At 50.1% G+C, this 21,890-nt stretch overlaps 1 protein-coding gene across 1 annotated transcript in view; it reads left to right on the top strand.

The window, feature by feature from the left end:
- The first annotated feature begins 8,339 nt into the window (after nucleotides 1-8,339).
- Nucleotides 8,340-21,890, top strand: part of NOS2 (nitric oxide synthase 2) — a 41,398-nt gene continuing 27,847 nt past the window's right edge. Inside the window, exons 1-4 of the mRNA XM_020902078.2 lie at nucleotides 8,340-8,475; nucleotides 17,205-17,289; nucleotides 18,074-18,196; nucleotides 19,644-19,792. Of these exons, the coding sequence (XP_020757737.2) occupies nucleotides 8,366-8,475; nucleotides 17,205-17,289; nucleotides 18,074-18,196; nucleotides 19,644-19,792 (467 nt within the window). The 5' untranslated portion in view covers nucleotides 8,340-8,365. The remainder of the gene's footprint in view (nucleotides 8,476-17,204; nucleotides 17,290-18,073; nucleotides 18,197-19,643; nucleotides 19,793-21,890) is intronic.

Raw genomic sequence — 21,890 nt, 5'->3', positions numbered from 1 at the left:
CCAGTGGTTAGGCATCAAATGACAAGGAAGGGGCCAGGGGTCTTGCATGAGACCTAGGATATCAGAACTGGAGGATCCTTAGAGAGCTTCTTCCCAGTGCCATCCTCTGTCAGGTGAGGGGCATGAAGCCTAAATAGGACAAGCGACATCACAGGTCACACACAGGCACACGTGTAGAGAAAGAACAAAAGTCACACATCTTCTCATGGACACTCCTTGCAGTTTTTTTGCATTCCACCTTCATAATTTTTGTCACACCTGCATACCACCTACATTATTATTTGCTCCAATATTTCCCCCTTAGACAGACTCTTCTTTAACTTAATGTAATTCTCAAATCCATTTTTATCATTTCCCACACGTGAAATGTCAGTAAATGGTCACAGACAGTAAACACATTGATAAATACTTCAACTATTAACATTAAAAAAGGTTACTCCAGGTATGTGCTAAGTCACTTCAGCCGTGTCTGACTCTTTGCGACCTCATGGACTGCAGCCCACCAGGCTCCTCTGCCCATGGGATTCTCCAGGCAAGAATACTGAAGTGGGTTGCCATGCCCTCCTCCAGGGGATCTTCCAGACCCAGGGATCAAACCTGCATCTCTTAAGTCTCCTGCATTGGCAGACGGGTTCTTTACCACTAGCACCACCTGCTACCTCAAATCTCCTCTAGATTGGTCATGTTTTGGGAAACTTGTCATTTGACTGAAAAAGAGATCCCAGGTCATGCAGATATGGAGCTTTAGCATCACCAGTAAGGGCATCTACTGAGCATCTGAGAGTGCAGAGTGCTGAGGTTATACGTGGGGAGAGGGCATCCATGTCACCATCTCGAAGGGTAGGGGAGGTGGTACCAGAGAGCCTGGGGAAGGAGGAAGAGAAGGGCCTGATGTAGCTATCAGGAAGGTCAGCGACCTGCTGGCCTAGAAGAGGAAGTCGTCCAGTACGAACTGCTATGAGACCTGCGAATTAGCTGCTCTGGGCCCCAGCTTCCCCATCTGCCAGGATGGGAACCCCTAGGATTTATTGAGCGTCTGGCACTTTGAAGACAGGACCTCATACTTCCCTGGCGGTACAGTGGATAAGAGTCTGCCTGCCAATGAAGGTTACATGGGTTCGATCACTGATCCGGGAAGATTCCACATGCCGTGGAGCAACTAAGCCCATTCTCCAGAACTACTAAGCCCACGTGCTGCAATTACTGAAGCCCGAGTGCCCAGCAGCCCGTGCCCTGGAACACGAGAAGCCTCCACAAAGAGAAGCCTCTGGGCTCTGCAGCTACAAACAGCCCCTGCTCGCAGCAACTAGAGAGAGCCCATTGTAGCAATGAAGACACAGCGCAACCAAAAATAATAAATAAATTTAAAATAAATAAAACCTCTTTAAAAAAAAAAAAGAGGATTTCATTTTATCCTCAGGAAAATCCTACAGAGAAGCACTTCCTGGTCTCTTTTGGCAGCTAAAGAAAGTGAGGTTAGGGGTGGGATGAAGGGATCTGGCCGAGGTCACCTGGCTGAGCTGGGCCTGGGACACCATTCACGACCCCAGGATGACCTCACAGTCCCATGTGTACCGGGGGTGAAGGTAAGCCCGACTGTCTCAAGCCTTACCAAAATGACGTCACTTGGCAAATCAGCCACTGCAGTGCTTGCCTGAGGCTGCCTGGCCGCCCGGCCTGGCTGAAGCTGGGAGGCTGCTCCTAAGTCCTCCAGACCACCCTGAGAGCAGCCAGCACCATGACAAGCACACGCTGTCGCTTTCTCTACTCCTACTGGGACACCAGGTGGCAAGGATACTGAGCCGGAGCCTCCTGGGTGAGAATGGGGGTTCCCTGGATCCAGAGAGATACGACTCTCCCTGTGGAGGGCAAGCACTTAGCATCAGGGGAGATTTAGGCTTTTCTCCTGGCCTGAGATGCCCTCCTCTGGCTCTTCCCCACATCTAAGTCCTTCAGTCCTCCAAGTCCTCCCCCCATGGCCTGAAGCCCTCGAGCCCCCATCCCTGAAGCCCCAGTGCCCTCAGGATCTAGGCAGCACAGCTCAGCACTTGGCAGAGTGCTGGAGTCAGGCACGGAGACCCTCAGGGCAGAGCCCCCCTGGCTTCAGAGCTGGGAGCAGCAGAACCGCAGTTGTGGCTGTTCATGTTGATCCCTGGGTCCTCGAGCCAGTGCGGGCTGCCTCTCTGAGCTTCGGTGCTACAAAATGAGAACAATGACACTTTCATTGCAGGGTTGTCTAGAGGTTACTAGAGGTTACGGTGCCTGTAGTAAATGCACAGATTCTTCATGTAATCACTGCTTGAGCACCTGCTGTGTACCAAGGTAATATAGTGATAAATGTGATAGAGCCTTCCTGTCCTCATGGAACTTGGGGTACGCTGAAGGGTCACCCTCTTTCCCTTATTCTGGAGTGAGGAGGACAAAGGCCATGTCTTGAGGATCACCCCTCTGCTCACCAGCATGCTGAATCCTGCCTAACAGCCGCCCCCCCCACCCCCCGCATAAACACATGGAGAACCTGTCTCTGGGGTCTGACAGCTCTGGGTTCAAATCCCAGCTCTGCCCCGTCCTCCCTAGGTGACAAAGTGTCACCTTCCCTCCCGGAACTGCAGATTCCTCTTCTGCAAATTACTGATTAGAGCGCGTGTGTGCGTGCTGAATCATTTTCGTCATGTCCAACTCTTTGTGACCCTGTGGACTGTAGCCTGCCAGGTTCCTTCTGTGCATGGGATTCTCCAAGCAAGACTACTGGAGCGGGTTGGCATGCCCTCCTCCAGGGGATCTTCCCGACCTGGGGATTGAACCTTTGTCTCTTTTGCCTCCTGCATTGGCCAGCGGCACCTGGGAAGCCCCAACTCTATCTGATGGCAAGTCAATCCCAGGATGATGAAGCCGAGAAATTCCAGCACCACTTGGTATCGGCATGGTGCCCTGATGCACCGGTTAGATAGGGCAGAGGCTATTTCTTCACAGCAGCCTTGGAACCTGCAACCCCACCCTCCTGGGGGCCCACATGTCCTCTGCCTGCTCTTCAAACTGCGCTTTGATTTCTCCTCAGCGGCATTCACCTGCCACATCTATCAACAACAGATGCTCAGGAATGTGGCCTGTTGGGTAAGCAGGGCCAAGGGTGAAGTGGGCCCAGAACACACAGAACAGCAGATATAGAAATCCATGGCAACCTCCAGGATGGGAACCAGCCCTGGACCCTGCAAACTAGAGCTCTGAGGTGAGCATCCCTGTTTGTCCCAGCCCAGAGACTGTCTGCTGTGTGACTGTGGGTGTCTCTTAGCTTCTCTGTGTCACCATCCTTAGTGCTGTTTCTACTCCCCTCTTTGCCATTTGCTAATTAAGAGAGTATTGGGAGAGAGGTGATGGTTGTACACCACCTCGTGTAACCCTTAAAAACAGTTAAAATAGTGAATTGTGTGTTATATGAATTTTATCCTAGTAAGAAGATGAATACATAAATGTAATGTTAGACAGAGAAAGAGAATTGGGGATTTAACAGCTAATGGTGGAACTTCCCGGGTGGTCCAGTGGCTAAGACCCTGTGCTCCTGGTGCAGAGCGACAGGGGTCGATCCCTGGTCAGGGAACTAGATTCCGAATACCGCAAAGAAGATCAAAGAGCCCGCGTGCCTCAGCTAAGACCCAGTGCAGCCAAACGAATTCATTAATTAAAAAATACAAATTTTTGCAGTGGAGTGCTGAGCCTTGTGAAGAAGGGAACTTTGAAAGGCAGGTCATGTCACGTATGTGTGTGTGTGTGTGTGTGTGTGTGTGTGTGTGTGTGTGCACTCAGTCGTGTCCGACTCTTTGCAGCCCCATGGACTGTAGCCCACCAGGCTCCACCCTCCATGGAATTCTCCAGGAAAGAATACTGGACGGAGTTGCCATTTCCTACTCCAGGGGATCTTCACCTGCTTGCTGTTTATCAAAAAGTAAATTGTTCTTCTCTGACCCACAGTGGGAACCAGAAATTCTTGCGTGATTACCTTTTTGCTCCATAGTTCAAAGCATTTTCTTGTATATCATTTACTCACTTTATCTTGGTCACCCTTTCTAACGTGAAAAATCAGGCCCAGAGACTAGAGGGCCTGAGGTCAGTCCTAAGGCCTGATCTTTTCTGATGCCACATAGCAGCCCAGTATCAGAACTGTCATGAGAACCCAGAACCTCTCATGCTAATAGCAGCTGCATTAGATGCTGAGCCTGGTGCTCAGGTCAGACAGTCACTGCTGACCCAAATGCTGCCAGGGGCCAAGAACATCATGGTTGGCAGATGCTGAGTTAGAGCAAGACCCAAGGTGAGATGGCAGCTTCGGAGCTCAGGCTGGTAGCCTGAACAGCATGCCAAGGAACAGGAAAAGGAAACAAATAGTTATAGAGCCTTAACTCCAGGCCAGGCACTCCAGGGTCCCTAGAAGGGCACCACTCATCATCCATCCTCCATTCATTCCTCTAGTGCTTCCCCAGTGCCCACTCCATGCTGGTCAGTAGGTGCTGGGGATGTTGGTTGATGGGGACAGCGTGGTCCCTTACTTCTCAGGGCTCACGATTTAGTGGGGAAACAGTCACCAGATCTGGGTTCTCACCTGACTCTGCCACAGATTCACCTGAGACTCCAGGAGCTTCAGGGAGGGGAATCAAAGAATGCCGTGGACGCACAGGCAGCTGGCCGATTATAGACATCACGTATTTCAGGGGGTCGTGGAAAGGGAGGCCCCTTGTGGAGGTACACTGAGAAGATAGTGAGGACACAGAGACACTCTCTGGGGACTGTCTTTGGGTGTGGTCTTCTTCATCAGGGTGGGAGCATCTAAGAGAGTGAGCCAGGGCGCCAGCCTGAACGGAAAGGCAACATACACATCTTGGGATCTTACTGCCCATGCATCCAAAGCCCAGCTATCATATGTCTGATTGATTAGATAACTGAATAACTGCATCTTCTGAAGCAAAAACAGCCAGGGGTTTTGAGGTCAAGTAGATAAGGTTCTAGAGGAGTTCACGAACGGCAAGGAGTAGTACCATTTCAGGGTTGTTGGAGGAGTTAAAGGATTAATACATGTATCTGCTGCAGATATAGCCAGAATATGTGGAAGCAATTATAGGGGACATGGTTAGAGTAAGACAAACTCATAATTATCCCTCAAAACCCTGTCCTGGTGCCTGCTCCCCTGTCCACCTTCCCTGAGCAATGCAGTTTCAGCTTCTTCAGCTGTATCACCCTTGCATCACTGCACGGATCACTCCATATAATTATCCATAATTATCCATTCTTTAAGCTTTGTACTCCCTGAACCCAGGGACTCTGTTATCTCTCCTCAAGCAGCATTAGCTTCCCTGAACTGAACTGGCTAAAGCCTAAAACAAAAATGGTCTGGATACATTGAAACTCACTGAAGGCTACTCCTATTTTCATTCACTCACTCATTCAACCACTCACTCTATAAAGATCTTTTGAGCTCCTATTCATGTCTTTATTCAGTAGTTGCTCAGTCATGTCTGACTCTGCAATCCCATGGACTGTATCTTGCCTGGCTCCTCTGCCCATGGAATTCTCCAGGCAAGAATACAGGAGTGCGTAGCCATTCCTCTTTCCAGTTTTTTCCTATCTTAGGCATATCCAATTGATTAGAATCCTGCATTTAATTTGGAAAATGCAGGAAGGAAATGAATGGATTGTGACAGCAATGCATTAGGATGGTGAAAACAAGGGTGGGTTTTTTTTTCCCCTCCATTTTCGACTTTTTCCTAACATAGTTATTATTTTTCTTTTATAATGGAACAATTCATACCATATAAGAACACTGTGTTTGAGGCACTATGATAAAATGGAATTTAAGAAAGTATAGTGAAGTTAAGATATACTTTCTGTTATAAGAAAGGATTTTTTTCCCCTGTAGAAAATCACTCTACCTGCCACTCTACCCTCCCTTACTCAGAGCTGAAGTGAGAGACGTTAGCAACACCAGCATCTGACAGGTCTCTCTGTGCCAAGGGCTTTCCTTCCCTGCCAGAAACCTCAAGCTGAATGATTCAGAGATCTGTTGGGAACACTGGCAGGACCCAGCATCACCGGCCTTCTGTAACCTGGGCATTTTCCAGTGTGTTCCATATTGTCAATATTCCTTGGCTTCCTGGATTTCTGCCATGAACTGGAAAACCAAGAGGCTGGACAGAGATGAACTGGAGTGCTCCCTGCTGAGGTGTAAAAAAAAAAAAAATCCCCCAAAGTATGAAAGTGAGGCAACATGGTTTAGCTAAGTAAAACTTGGCTCCGTGATGACTCCTTTATTGAACTCAGTACCCTGCTGATGAACCACCGCCTTGGACCTAGGACCAGGAAGAGGTGGGTTTACTGAGGATGTCCCACACAGAGTGATGTAACAGCAACATCAAGTCACTCAAAGGCCAGTCATAAATTAGGTAACTGTATACCCAGCCTGGGACACTCCCTAGGGGAAGGAAAAAAAAACCTCATGCAAAAATAGCTCCCTGGATGCCACAGGTTGGGTATAAATTCCTCTTAGCTGCCGATGTAATCACAACTTTGCAGTGAGTTGAAGACCGAGATTCTCTGGCCCTGGAGAACTCAGTGTCACTGGTCTGAAACCTCTCAGCCACCCTTGGTGAGGGAATTGGGCAGCTATAGACGGTTCCAAAGCTCTCAGCGTGATCTTCCGAGTTCTCTTGTCCAGATCCTGCATAGGCATTGTGGCCAGCCACAAGGTGAGTTGTCTTCATTTCTGGGGAAGCTACTGTTTTGAGGGGATTGTTTCTTCCTGTTTGGGAACTCAGAAAACTGTGGGACTTTTCTGCTTATAGAGATAAACTGGTGGGAAAAAAAATCTAAGAAATGCTAACATGAGGTTTGGCATCTTGTTCATATTTTGTTTTCTGCCAAATTTGCTGTAGTTGCTTCATTTCAAGGGAAAACTTTTTGGAAAATGGGGAGTAATCTAATGAGAATTCTTTTTTACATTGGTGATACTGTCCAGTCCTTGTAACATGCAGCTTTAGGGGAAAGGTAGGCTAAATATTATTAAGCCTATTTTATGGAAGAAAAAAAAAAATGAGTCTTTTAAATAACTTGAGCCAGGTCACACAACTAGTAAGGCTAGGATTTGAACCCAGATTAGGAGAGCCCTAAGAGTCTTTTTTTTTTTTAACTTATTTATTTGGCTGCAGTGGGTCTTAGTTGCAGGATACAGGATCTAGGGACTCTCTAGTTGTGGTGCATGGCCTTAGTTGCTCCACGACATGTGGGATCTTAGTTCCCTGACCAGGGATCAAACCCACATCCCCTGCATTATAAGGTGCATTATTAACCACTGGACCACCAGGGAAGTCCCAGGCTCTAAGATTCTAAGTCCCAGGTCCCAAGGGCCACATCTCACCACACTGGCTCCCAGTGATTTTTCCATGGAGGAGATATGCAGGGGTGGATGTGGGGGGTAGGGGGGTTTGGGGGGTAGGGGGGTGTGGGGGGTAGGGAGGTGTAGGGGGTGGGGCAAGCCCAGACCAGAACTGGGCCTTCACTTAGGTCTTCTTTGATCCTTTTTTAAAAGAAGATGATCTCAAATGTTGAGAATTGCGTGCATTTTCCCCCACAAATAATTATCCCCACCACCCCCCTCCCCATAATAATAAAGGAGCAGGGATGTCCCTGGTGGTCCAGTGACTGGGCCTCCGTGCTCCCAACTCAGGGGATCTAAGTTCGATCCCTGGTTAGGGAACTAGATATCACATGCCAGAACTAAGAATTCACATGCCACAAAATAAAATATCCCATGTTCCAAAACTAAGACCCGGTGCAGCCAAATAAATAAATAAAATCTAAAAAAGGCACAGATGGAAGCATTGATAACAACTGCAAAATCAGAGAAGATTTAGCCCAGCTTGAATGCTTTCCCCAGTGATAGGTGCTCTGCCTGCAGGACCAGGCAGATGGTATTCCAATGAGCAGCAGGTTCCTTGCCTCAGGTCAACCATGAAGCTCGCCAGGTCCCATTCAAGAGGCTCACAGGGTTTGTGCTTTGTCCTTATTGAGTTATGTGTTCTTCCTCTAGATAGTTAGGTTGCTTTGTAGAATTAAATCCATAGGATCCCAACATGCAACTCCAGAAGAGGAACAGAGGTCGCAAAACCCTGATGAAGTGGCAGTTCATGACTTACGTATGTTATCCTCTGCACGGATGCCTCAGTGTGGTAAACTAACCACGCTGAGAAGGCCCAGGTCTGTCAACTCTTTCCAAACCTCCCGTCTGCTTCCTCACGCTCTCCCTCTCCTTCCTCAGCCTGCAGAGAAGAACCTCCAAGTTTAAATCCAGACAAACGACGTGCTTTTCAAAACCGCAGAGATGGCCTGTCCCTGGCAGTTTCTGTTCAAAATCAAATCCCAAAAGGTGGACTTGACTACGGAACTGGACATCAACAACAACGTGGAAAAAGGCTACCAGCCTCTGTCCAGGTAAGCTCTCCCCTGCTGCCTGCCGCCTCCTGCTGGTCTCCTCTGGTTTCCATTCCCCACTCTGCCCACTCGGAATTTCTCTCTGCTCCTGGCTTCTCACTGGAGGTCTGCTCTCGCCAGAGGCTTCTTTGATGTCCCTGTTGGGGTTTGATTTAGCCACTGTTGCACCTGACACTATGTGAAGAAGGAGGGGCCATGGCATGGTCCTGGAGAGCGCATCTGAGAAGGTGATATGCAATAACTGACTTGAGAAGGCGGGGGGTGGGGGGGGAGTAGAGGCCAGTGGTTAGAGCCAGGGAACATCGTGGCTGACATCCCTTCTGAATTGCCAGCGTGCATGCCTCACTGGTGATTAGATATTTTGACTATCAACCTGGGGCAGGATGTTCCCAGGTGGCACTCGTGCTAAAGAACCAGCCTACCAATGCAGGAGACGTAAGAGACGTGGGTTTGGTCCCTGGGTCAAGACGATCCCCTGGAGGAGGGCACGGCAACCCACTCCAGTATTCTTGCCGGAGAATCCCACGGACAGAGGAGCCTGGTGGGCTACAGTCCATGGGGTCACAAACAGCTGAACATGGACATGTTAGATAAACTATACCCAAGCCCTGTGCTGGGCCATGCTCACTGGCTCTGAGATGTCTCTCACCAGCTGTGTGATTTAGGGCGGATGAACCTCTCTGAGCCTCAGATGTTCTCATCTGCAGTCCAGGGAACCAATGCGACCCATTTTGTAGCATTTTGAGGATGAAATGGGAGTGGGAAAGTGAAAGTGTAAGTCGCTCAGTCATGTCTGACTCTTTGGACCCCATGGACTATGTAGCCTATCAGGGAGGCCCCATGAGAGTGCGTGTGTAGATCTATCAGCAGTGTGCCCATAAAGAGTAGGCGCTCAATAAACACAAGCATTTATTATAACTTACCGAGCACTAGCTTTGGGCCAGGGCCATCTAGGGCCCGTCACGGGGCTGCCACTCAACTGCCCTCCTCGGGGACTCTGTGAAGTACAACTTATTGTCTCATTTTACAGTTAAGGCAACAGAAACTTTTTTTACGCGTGGTGTGATGGCCCCCAAAGTCACGTGACTGGTAATTGCAGAGTTGGAATTTCTTCCACCCCCTTGCACCTTGTAGGAGAAGCAAGCCCGAGATAGAACCAGAGAGAATTAGAGTGCCAGCCTGCCAATCAGTGGACAGGCTTCCAATGCTAGGAGAACTCATGGCCTCCCACCCCAGGTTGAGGCTTACTCCCTGGGAAACACAATTCCACCTGTGATGACACCACTGCCCAAATCAAACCAAAGCCCCAGGCCTCACAGGGCTCCTGGGGAGCCTTCCCCCTGGACTACAGTGGGCAGGGCGCCCCCTGCAGGCAGGCAGCAGAGCAACCCAGAAAAGCAGCACCAGTCAGAGCCTGGGCTTGCAGATAAGCAGGTGTGTGTGTTACTTGCTCAGTTGTGTCCGACTCTTTGCAACTCCATGGACTGTAGCCCGCCAGGCTCCTCTGTCCATAGAATTCTCCAGGCAAGAATACTGGAGTGGGTTGCCATTTCCTTTTCCAGATAAGCAGGTGGCTTTACTACTTAATGGCAACCTTAAGCCTGTAAACTTTGGCAAGTCCCCTGGCCTTAAGCCTCCACTGCCTCCTCTGTAAGAAGGAGGTAGGAATGCCTGTGTCCTGCCTGGGGTTGTTGTAGGAGATTACGTGAGTTTTCACATGTAAACAACTGAGCGGCATGCCTGGCAGAGTCTGTGCTTCACAAAGAGCATCTCTCTCAGCTGACAGCGTTATAATTGCTGTAGTCAGTAGGACAAAGTTGAGCAACATAACAAAGTCCCCTCTAGCCACTGCACAGAAGTGGGAGGCTCGGTGTGGACGTGGAAGCGTGGGTAGAATGCAGGGATGGGAAGAGATAAAGTGAAGACATTCCAGGAAGGGGGCAGGGTGGCCAAAGACTCAGAGACTCAGGCCAGCCTGACTTTGCTGGGGCCCGGGTGGGGGTGGGGGTGGGCTGGGATAGGAGAGGCCAGGCCAGAGCTCGGGAGCTTGAATGTAGAGCAGGGGGTTGGATTTTCCTCTGCTTGCGAACGGGAACCATTGTGGATTCTTGGGCAAGGCCGTCCAGGTAGAGAGTGTCGGTTTAACTGGAGGAGAGAATGCTGGAGACCAGGCGGTCTAGGCTGTAGTGGCCAACGTGGCCCGGAGACCCAGGATGAGAATGCAGGGTTGCGTTGCCTCTAGATGTCCTCCTGGCCCTCCAGACTCAGGTGCTGCAGTCTGACAGCAGTTCCATCCTCCTTCTGGGGCCTCTGAACCCCAGGGGTCTGCCTTGACTCTTCTTGGTCATTCCTGCCTTTCTTCACCTCATGATTGCAGCCCTGGCCTCCTGACCTCCCCTAACTGCCCCCACATTGGCTCTGACCTCTCTCACTCCAACTTGCCTTCGAGCAAGCCATGCTCTGGCTCTGGAGTCTTCAGTAGCTCCCCATTGCCTATCACCACATGGAGGCTTGATGGCTGGGTTCTGTCTGATCACCCTTCCTAGACCAAGGGTCCATCCCACCTGCTCAGCCAGGCCTTCCTCACTTTCTTGTACATGGCACATTCCTCCCTTGATTTATCCAGACCCAATCCATGCCCTAATCTTTGAGATCATCTTGAATCCCCCTCCTCCTCTAATCCTTACAGTGTGGCCTACAGGCTGTGGCCTTGAATTTCAGACCTTCTAATAGGACTGACTGGTGTTTTGGGACCATTCAGGAGACCTGAGCTGTAGGTTGACCTGAGGCAAACCAGCTGACTTATCGCATCTTTTTAAGCTGGGCTGGGCTGGAAAGAAGTACTCAAATCAGATATTAGAGATGATTGGGAGAAAACACCACACATTAATTCATTTAACTCTCCCAACAATCGATGAGGAAGGAACTTGTGTTGTCCTCACGTTGCAGCAATGAGGACACTGAAGGCTAGAAAGTTAAAGCACTTGTTGAGATCTCACAGTTAGCAAATGACAGAGGCAGGAGTTGAACCCAGGCAGGTTGGCTGATGACCTCTACACTGGCTGCCCTGCTTTTGGTTCTGGGCAAGTTTCATCCATTAATGATGATTTGCTGAGAGCTACTCCTCTCACATCTTGCTGGGGAGTCACAGGGCTGTTGGTGAAGCTCTTCTGTTTATCAACTAAGTTAATAATATATTGCTATATATTAAGTAAATAATATATTGCATAGCATGTCCATGCAATATATGACTATGACTCTTGGCGACCCCGTGACTGTAGCCCACCAGATTCCTTTGTCCATGGAATTTTCCTGGCAAGAATACTGGAGTGGGTTGTCATTTTCCTCTCCAGGGGATCTTCCTGACCCAGGGATCCAACCCACATCTGTTGCGTCTCCTGCATTGGCATGCAGATTCTTTACCACTAGCGCCACCCAGGAAGCCCATCAATTGCACACACAGCAGCTAAATAGAACAGATACTGTTTAGAAAGTCCTTGTTACTGTGTTGTCTTCTCTGATGGCTCAGACAGTAAATAATCTGCCCACAATGAGGGAGACCTGGGTTTGATCCTTGGGTCAGGAAGATCCCCTGGAGAGGAAAATGACAACCCACTGCAGTATTCTTGCCAGGAGAATCCCACGGACAGAGGAACGGGGTGGGCTACAGCCCATGAGGTCACAAAGAGTCGGACACGACTGAGTGATTAACACTATTATTGTGACAGTAATAAGGTAGGAATTATTAATAGCCTTATATTACAAGGTTGAGTGACTTACTTGAAGTCAACATCTGGAAAGGGGAAGAGCTGAGGTTTGAACCAAGTCCAAACTCATAACTTTGACACTATATGGGCTCTCCCTGAGGGCCCGCTGGGTGCTGGGCTGAGAAAGGCACAGAGGAAAGAGACCCAGTTCCCACTGGGGGGAGGGTGGGGGAAAGGATGTTTTTCTCGCTGGTTTGGGGAAGAATACACAAAAACTGGAAGGTTAAGAAGCTTTATAAATTAGGGTGGGGTGGACAGGGAGGTAGACAGGAGGTTACAGGAGAATTAGGGGACGCTGGGATCTATTCTGGGAATATTGTAGGGGGCCTGGCCTGGCTGTAGTGTGGGGGGGTGGGGGGGATGGGAATGGGGAGAAGGCTTTAGAGAGGAGGCAGGCCCAGCTGGACTTCACCTACCAGTGGGGTGGGGGTTGGGAGGATGTTACTGGAAGAGGAAGCTGCAGTACAAAGGGGATTTTATCCTGAAAGCAGTGGGAGCCAATTAATATGTTTTGATTTGGAAAAGAAATTTTAAAATCCATTCAGGTGTAATAAGACCCAGGACTTTGTATGTGAATAATGGTTCTGTATTTTATGAAAACAAATGATTAGGAAGTGAACATGGGGCGTTCGTGGGCCTGTGTTTTAGAGACAAAGGCAAATGTTGAGAACATCTAGGTGAAGTTGAATGGGATTTGGGACAAAATCAAGGCAGGTTGCAGTTGACTCAGAATAAATATGTAACCTCTTTCCATGTTAATTTGGGTTTCGGATTAAACTCGCTGGAGGATGTGTAGGAAGGCTCCCCATACTCTGGGGTCAAGGGCTGCTGCCCTGTCTCTGTCTGGACCCTAGGAGTTAGCCTAGGGTATAAGGAGCAGCATACAGAGGGAGCGAGGTCAGTGGCCCCGTTGTGCCTTCCAGGTAATAAGGACCAGGAGCTTGGAAGGGACCTGAGGAAACCCCTGGCCAACCACACTGACTCCCCCTAAAGGTCACCCCCAGGTCTGCACTTCTTTAGGGCTTCTTTCCTGGAATCGAAATGAACATGCAGGAAAGAAATAGTATTTCCTGGGCCAGCTCTGGAAGTTGGGAGAACTTCAGCTGTGGCCCTGGGGCTGCTGTGAGGCCTTGGGCAAGATCCTTCACTTCTGTGGGCCCTGCGCTTCCTATCAAGTGACGATAACAATACAGAATTGCCTTCTTGAGTGGAGTTAGTAAGGGGTAGATGAAATAATGGACCGGAAAGTTTGCTTTGTAAACTATGACGCACCGTACAATGGGAGTTATTATGATGGTCATTACTGTTCCTTCATGGGGAATAACAAACCCAAGGCCGGAGTCTCAGCCCAGAGACAGTCCGGTGGCATCCACAAGGCACACCTTCTCGCGGACGGCCGCTGCAGCGGAGGCGCAGGGCGAGGGGCGCCCGGCCCGGACCAGGCGGCCGCCGGCCGAGGCGACACTCTGGCCGGGATCCAGGCTCGGGATGAAACCGAGTCGAGGTTGCTTCTCCGGCTCGCTCCGCCCCGGGGCGGGGGCTGCTGGATCCGGCGGCGATAAAGGGGCCAGCGCGGCGGGGCGCGGGGCGCCCTCCGAGCTGCGCCCACCGCCGGGCCATGCGCGAGGGGCTGGGCGTAGCGTGCGATGCCGCCCGGCCCCGGCTCTGCCGGCTCCTCCTCAGGATCCTCCGGCCGCAGCCCACCTGCCGCCCGCGCCGAGCCAGGTACTGCGCGCGCCGGGGTCCACCCTGGGGGGGAGGCGAACCCCGGTGCGCACTGAGCCTCTCTGAGCCTCGGCTTTCCGGGGAAAATAGGAGGGTTGGGATATTCGCTCTGTAGGATTCCGATGGGGATTTACTTTAAAGTTTTTCCTGGTGTAGAACGCATAAGGGATTGCAACTGAGTAGCCACAAAGACCCAGAGAAACCCCACATGCACCCCCTGAGAGGTCTCTGTGCGGGCTGTGTGCACTTGGGAGCTTTCTAGATTTTTCAACACCGGGGCTGCAAGACCTGTTAGGATAGATAGGTTTAGAGAGCAAGGAGGTTCTTGTTTTACAAGTAAGATCCATTTCCCAGAACGCCTCCTGGGCCCCCAGCGCCCGTTTATAGAGATGGGCGCCTGGCGCAGGTGGGACCACAAGGGAATCAGCACCGGGAGAAGCCGCCGAGTGCGGCTGTGACCTCAGCGTCCTGTCACTTGAGCACTTGTGGACTGTGCTGGGTCTGAACAAGAGCCGCGCTTCAGCTTTCTTTCTGATGCCAGATCCTTAGGGTCCTCTGCTTCCCTGAAGGATCAAGCAGGACCCAGCACAGCTGTGGGTTTAGCCAAATTGCTGTGTCTGGATGGGCACTGCAATAATTTGGCGATAAGTATCCAGAACCAAAGGGTCAGACACGACCTAGCGACTGAGAACGCCTGCATTCCAGAACCTTGATATGTTCACCCAGCTTCTGGGTGAACCCTTATCTTCCAGCAACTAACCCAAAGAAATCCGCTTACTAGGGGAGAAAGGAGACTGTGCATAGCTTCATATATTCATGTTTCAAGTTAAAAAGAAATTTCCCAATTACAGAAGGAATTCACAGTCACTGAAGAAAGTTGGAAAAAACAGATGAGGATAAAGAAAAATTCAAATCATCTGTGATCTTATCAGTGCTAATCACTGTTAATATCTACTAGCATTCCCCCCTCCAGGTGTTTTTCTATGCCTTTGTACACACACACACACACTCACATACACACAGAGCCAGCATCAGGTCATGTACAGCGGTTGAGGCATTATTTATAATGGTGAAGAAATTGGATGCTTCCTAAAAATCCAGCCATAGATGCTGGTGTCAGATTCACTATAGTCCATTGGTAGAGTGGATTTTTAGGTGATGTGTGTGTGAGTGTGTTAGTTGCTCAGTCATGTCCGACTCTTTGCAACCCCACGGACTGTAGCCTGCCAGGCTCCTCTGTCCATGGGATTCTCTAGGCAAGAATACTAGAGTGGGTAGCTGTGCCCTTCTCCAGAGGATCTTCCCGACCCAGGAATTGAACCTGGGTGTCCCGCATTGCTGGTCGATTCTTTACCATCTGAGTCACCAGGGAAGCCCCACCATTTTAAATCGGGGGGCAATGGTTTTGCTAAGTGAACAGGGACATAGTTTCTCAGTCTAAAAGTTACTGTAGCCCAGTAAGCATCGCAGATTCTCCAGTTCTATCAGTTCCGTTCAGTCACTCAGTTGTGTCCGACTCTTTACAACCCCATGGACTGCAGCACGCCAGGCTTCCCTGTCCATCACCAACTCCCAGAGCTTGGTCAAACTCATGTCCATTGAGTCAGTAACGGAGAGGAAACAAGAGTGACACGGTGTAACGGGGTGAGGGGTGATGGTGAAAGCATGAGAAGAGCAGTAAGGCATTGCCCCCCTGAGGGCCCCAGCCTCAAAACACCTTCCCGTGTAAGCAGCCCCATGATGACTACTCAGTCATGGCTTACCTGTCCTGAGTGTCCAGATTACCCTGTGTTGGCTTTTTTTCTGGCAGGGCACACCAGATCAGATCAGTGGGGTGACGATAGCCAATCACAGGGAAGGCGTGGTATAGGCCCCCTGAATCACTTGAATCAGAATGAAGATGCTTTCTGATACATACTCATGTTCTCTTAAAGGGACGCTATCTCTTTATAGCTATAAATCATACAATGCAACCATATAATATATGTAGTTAATTACATAATGCTAATGTAAACAGTTGTCCCTGGTGGCTCAGATGGTTAAGAATCTGCCTGCAACGTGGGAGACCTGGGTTTGATCCCTGGGTTGGGAAGATCCCCTGGAGGAGCACATGGCAGTCCACTCTAGTATTCTTGCCTGGAGAATCCCTATGGACAGAGGAGCCTGGTGGGCTACAGTCCATGGGGTGGCAAAGAGTCCAACACAACTGATTAACTGAGCATAGCACAGCTCGATGTAAACGTCATTACTTTTTCTAATAAAGCAGCATACACTCATTTGTCATTTTCCAACATCACAAATGTGTATAAGGTGGAAAATGAGCTAGCTTTTTCTTCTTCAAATGATAGGTTAAATTCTTCTTCTTTTTAAAATATTTATTTGGCTGCACTGGGTCTTAGTTGCGGCATGTGGGATCTAGTTCCCTGACCAGAGGATCAAACCTGGGCCCCTTGCATTGGAAGCTCAGAGTCCCAGCCACTGGATCACTAGGGAAGTCCCAAGTTAAATGCTTTTAAATCTGTTGTTTTCAAACAAATATAACCAATTTATTTTTAAGTGTCCTTATCTTCCAGAAATACTGAGATATTTATGGGTGGCATGATGTCTCAGACTTGCTTTAAAATGACAGCAGCGTCCGGGAGAGTAATGCTGAAACAGAATTGGCCGTGGGTTGATAATTGTTTCATTGGGCTGAATCTGGGTGACAGGCTTACAGGGGTTTATTACACTCTTCTCTCTAATTGTGTCTGTTTAACATTTTCCATAATAAAATTTTAGAATAAATAAATAAACCAGGATGAACCAAGTGCTTTAAAGAAAAAAGCTTAAGTCCCAAAGAGGGAGTGGGTGGGGTGGCGGGCAATACTGCTGGCCCGGGAGGGCAGGGTTGAAGGAGCTGTTCTCTGCCAGCTCCGCTCTGTACCTTGTTTACAAGGCTTCTCAGGGAGTCATCTTCACAGAGCTTCTGTGGGTCACCCTTTGGCCTGTTAGCTTTGGCTCAGCTCCCCTCTTGACTGTTTGGCTTTGTTGGGGGGCCAGGTGAGGGGGAGAAGAGGAAGCTGTGTGGCGATGGTGCAGAGGCTGCCTCCTCCACCACGTTGGCTGGAAACCATGACATTCACTCCCACCCTCTAGACCTCACTCCCCGCTTCGTCAAATGAGGGCCGGCTGAGGCGACCCTGAGTTCCCTCTCTGCCCTCGGACACTCCATCTCATGAGAGCTGTTTCCTCTTGCAGTCCAGTGACACAGGATGACCCCAAACGTCACAGCCCGGGCAAGCACGGGAATGAGTCTCCCCAGCCCCTCACGGGGACGGTAAAGGTCAGTGAGTCACTCGGGTGAGGGAAGCCCCTTCCTCCCTGGCCCAGACAGGTGCGGGCTGGGCAGCCTGGTGGACGCTGGGGTCTGGGCAGTGAGTAGAGACCCGGGAACACAGGTAGGGGCAAGGAAGAGCTTTGGGAGAGAGGGGGTGAACCACGGTGATCAGGAGTGGTGGCCCCCCAGGGGGGTGGGCATCTGGGTGACTTGCTGTGTGGGCTGGCAGACCTGGGAGGGAGCAGACCACTGGTGGAGTCAGTGAGACCCTCAGAAGTGATCCCAGACTTGGCGGCTGAGCCTCCAACCCCGGCCCCAGCCTCTGGTCCACCGGTTCCGTCTTCCCTACGTGCTTTGGCCCTTAGTGTTCCACAGAGGTGGGCAGAGGACTGGTTTGCATATTCTTCAGTGCCTGCCTGAAGGCCGTGATCCCTTCTTCCTTGTCCCGTTTTTCTATTCTCAGGATTAGCGGCTGTGATGGTAATCTGTGCCGTGTAGACCTCTTAATCCCTCCTGTTGCAGTTCCCCTGAGAGAGCATTTGGCAGGCGCTTGGATGAGGACAGGAGCCTGGCCAGTGGCCCAGGCACCTGGAGCTCCCAGCAGACTCTGGCCCAGGTGGCCTGGCTACCGGAAAGGGAGGAGGGCCGTGGGCTGACAGCTCGACCCATGTCCCCGCCTACAGCTCCCCACCCACCCGAAGCCCGAGCAGGGCCTCAGGGCGGGAGAGACCTCTGCGGTCCTGGGGTCGGAGGCACTTGGAAACTCCTGTTTTTTTTCCCTCCCTCTTAGACGTCTCCAGAGTCCCTGGGCAAGCTGGACGCACCCCCATCAGCCTGTCCACGGCATGTGAGGGTCAAAAACTGGGGCAGCGGAGTGACTTTCCAAGACACGCTTCACCAGAAGGCCAAAGGGGTGAGCAGTCTGAGGAACTACTTTCCTTTTTCTTTTCTTCTGGCTTCCTTGGGTCTTAGTTGAGGTATGTGAGACCTTTGTTATGTCATGCGGTCTTCAGTGTGGGCTCAGTAGTTGTGGCACACAGGCTTAGTTGCCCTGTGACATGTGGGATCTTAGTTCCCCGAACAGAGATTGCCAGGCAGATTCTTAACCACTGGACCACCAGGGAAGTCCCTCAAGAACCCCTTTTGTCCCAAACTGGCAAAGCCATCAAGGCTGTTAATGAATCAAACAGATGTCCCCCTCAGCAAACCAGACAGCCATCTGCTTCAGCAAAGGGTACTGGGAACAGAGACTCTTGTTTCTCATGAATCACAGTAGGACTAAATGATGCTAATTCTCTGTTAGCTTCATACCACTCTCCCACCCACCCTCCCTCCCCCTACCCCAGGGATGATGGATAATCTAGAAGGTGAGATAATTATAGGAACAAATGAATTCTTTCTCAGAGAGACAGATTTCATCATTATATCAGGGAGAATTTTCTAACAGAATTGCCCAAAGCTGGACTGAACTACATCATAAGGTAGTGAGCTCCCTGTCACAAAAAGGATTCAAGTGCTATTTGATAGGGAGATTGGAGAGGGGTTCCAAGAATCCAGTGAGTAGTTGGACTAAGTGCCCTTTAAGGCTTCTTACCTTCTAGGTTTCTTATGCATTCTGTGATTATAAAGTAGGAAAGGATTGAAAATTTCAAGGCCACGAAAGCAGAATCATTTCCCACACCTTCCAGAAATGACCCCTGTTCACCTATGGGTGTACTTTCTTTCAGTATTTTTTCTGTGCCATCCCCTACTTTGGGATTTGCACCTTCTCAGTTCATTTTGGCTGAACAGCAATAGTTTGTCCCCAGGAGTCATATCAGCTTCTTTAAATGAGAAGATAGTCAAGATGTTCCCAGCATTCGAACTGTTGACTGTGCTCTGGGGCTGGGGCTGGCTGGGGCTCAGTTGTAAAGAATCTGGCTGCCAATGCAGGAGACTCAGGAGCCCCGGGTTTGATCCCTGGCTCAGAAGACCCTCCTGGAGAAGGAGATGGCAGCCCACTCCAGTATTCTTGCCTGGAAAATTCCATGGACAGAGGATCCTGGAGAGTTCCAGTCTCTGGGGTTGCAAAAGAGTCAGACACAATTGAGTGACTAAAGAACAACTGGGGCTGGCTGGGAGGCAGCCCCAGCCCACAGTCCGCGGTGTACAGCCAGTCAGAGGAGAGGAGATATGGATGGGGGGAAAGCCTGATCGACCCCAAGAAGGAGGTGCCACAGAGGTAGAGAGGGGTGGCGGGGAACTGGAACAGCCAGAGTAGAAGGAGGTGGCCAGGAGAGTTGGCCCTGGAAGAGGATGGCCATCAATGCCTGTGCCGAGGAACCAAGCGGTCAGCCTCACTGCCTCTTCTTTCTTTCCAGGATCTCTCTTGCAAGTCCAAGTCTTGCCTGGCATCCATCATGAACCCCAAAAGTTTGACCATAGGACCCCGGGACAAGCCAACCCCCCCAGATGAGCTTCTACCTCAAGCTATCGAATTTGTCAACCAGTATTATAGCTCCTTCAAAGAGTAAGACTCACTTCCTTCAGCATCACTCTCTCTCCCTCCCCTGAACTCTCTAGTCTCCTGCCATCTCCCTCTGACCCCAAACCTCTTTCCTTCCCAGATTTGCAGTGAATCCAAGGCTAAGACACAGCTTTTCAGGGAAAAGACCTTGGATAGGTTCTCAAAACCATAAGAGAAAGGAGCATGGCGGTAGTGGTTGAAAATGTGGGTCAGGTGTCTAAACGTTTGAGTTTGGATTCTGCTCAACCAGTAGTTGGTTCTGTGTTTTTGGGAAATCTATTTCCCAAATAGATCCTCTCTGCATCTCCACTTCCTCATAGGTCCAAAGCAGGGTCATGATAAAACTGTTCCTAAGATTGTTTCGAGGATTAAATAAATTTGAAACAGCATCCTGGTGCAAAGCAATGAGTCGATATGCAAAACCTTTTATTATGAAATGTTAGAGATAGAAGGGACCTCGGAGACCACCGAGCCAAGCCCTCCACCTCCAGGTGTGAGCCAGGAAGCCCAGTAGCAGCTAGAGTTCAGTCCCAGCTGGAATTCAGGCTACTTGACTTGGAGAGAGCTCTTTGCACTGTTCTCTGTGGGGATCTGTATCTCTGAGTTGCATAAAATATATGGCTCTTAATTTAAGTCCATTTATATCTTTAAAATAAAAATGCGCAAAGGGATTGTAAGATAGAAAGGCCGAGGGAATGGATTTGCTGTTTTATGGGCTGGGAGGGGAGTGTGGCTTTTATGATGCAGCCCCACAAGGCACTTTACTGCAGGAAGTGAGCCACAGAAGTACCCTGGGACCCACTGCGGCAGAAAGATTGGCTCCTGGTGACGCCACACCCCTTGGCTCTGACCTGCAGTGTGTGAGCTGGAAGGGACCTTGAGTCTATGAAGGAGGTCCTTATCTTCTGGGGCCAGTGATCCTGCAGCCTGGTTGCACAGTAGTTGCTGTTACGGACCTTGTAAAATACTGATGCCAGGGTCCCCTGGGCAAGGGCATCAGCTTGTCAGGAAGTGGGGAGGGGGCGGACATCCTTGTTCTCTAAAAGCTCCGGAGGCAATTCTAAGTAGACTGAAAACTCCGTCAGGGGTTTGCCCCCGCCTGTATTGTGTAAATAAAACCTCTGCAGAAATGCTCTGTTACTGGGAGGCCCAAGGTCCTTAGGTTTTCCGCTCAGTTGTTGACTAAGAAGACTTTCAGGGTCCAGGAATTTTCTTTTCTTTAAGATTTATTCATTTTACTTTTGGCTGTGCTGGATCTTCGTTGCTGTGCATGGGCTTTTTCTAGTTGAGGTGAATGGGGGCTACTCTTCATTGGGGTGCGTGGGCTTCTCACTTCCATGGCGCACAGGCTCTAGGCGCTCAGACTGCAGTAGTTGTGGCGTGGGGGCTCAGTAGTTGTGGCACATGAGCTTTGTTACCCTGCAGCATGTGGGATCTTTCCAGACCAGGGCGCAAACCCATGTCCCCCACATTGGCAGGTGGATTCTTAAGCACTAGACCACCAGGGAAGCCCCCAGGAATTTTCTCAATGGGCTTCACTGTTTTGATGTGCTAGGTATATTCCGGACTCTGCCTTGTACGTAAGGCTCACCACAGCTCTACGGGACTGGTACTGTTATTACCTTACCTGATCTACAGACAAGGAAGCCAGAGCCCATGGAGGAGATATAACTTGCTCAAAGTCACATGCTCTGAAGTCCCAGAGCTGGGATGTGAACTCAGGCATTTTAAGCCAGAGCCCTTGCTTTAGAACTCAATGATCTAGTGTCCAGCTCTTTGATTTTGAAGGCTCTGACTTCATGCTGGACCTAAGGGGTTCCTGCTCGTGTTTGGAAGGCAGTTGGGGGGTGGTTAGCTGGGGAAGCTACAGGGCTGCTGCTGATAGCTTTTCAAACCCATTTGCTTTTCACAGAGGGAAGAAGTTTTCACAGTCACAAGTCCGTGTCTTGGTTTCCCCCAAGCGGTCTCAGGGGTGTGAGTGACAGATGGCAGCCCATTCTCACACCTGGGCCAGTTCAGTCTTTCGTAGGTGAAGCATTGTATAGTCAGAAATGATAACTTTCTGAATATTCTGTCCAAAGCCAGTTTACCGATGCCAAAA

The sequence above is a fragment of the Odocoileus virginianus genome, chromosome 17, assembly GCF_023699985.2.
Source record: "Odocoileus virginianus isolate 20LAN1187 ecotype Illinois chromosome 17, Ovbor_1.2, whole genome shotgun sequence".
NCBI lineage: Eukaryota > Metazoa > Chordata > Mammalia > Artiodactyla > Cervidae > Odocoileus > Odocoileus virginianus.
This window is presented reverse-complemented; position numbering and strand designations above follow the sequence as displayed.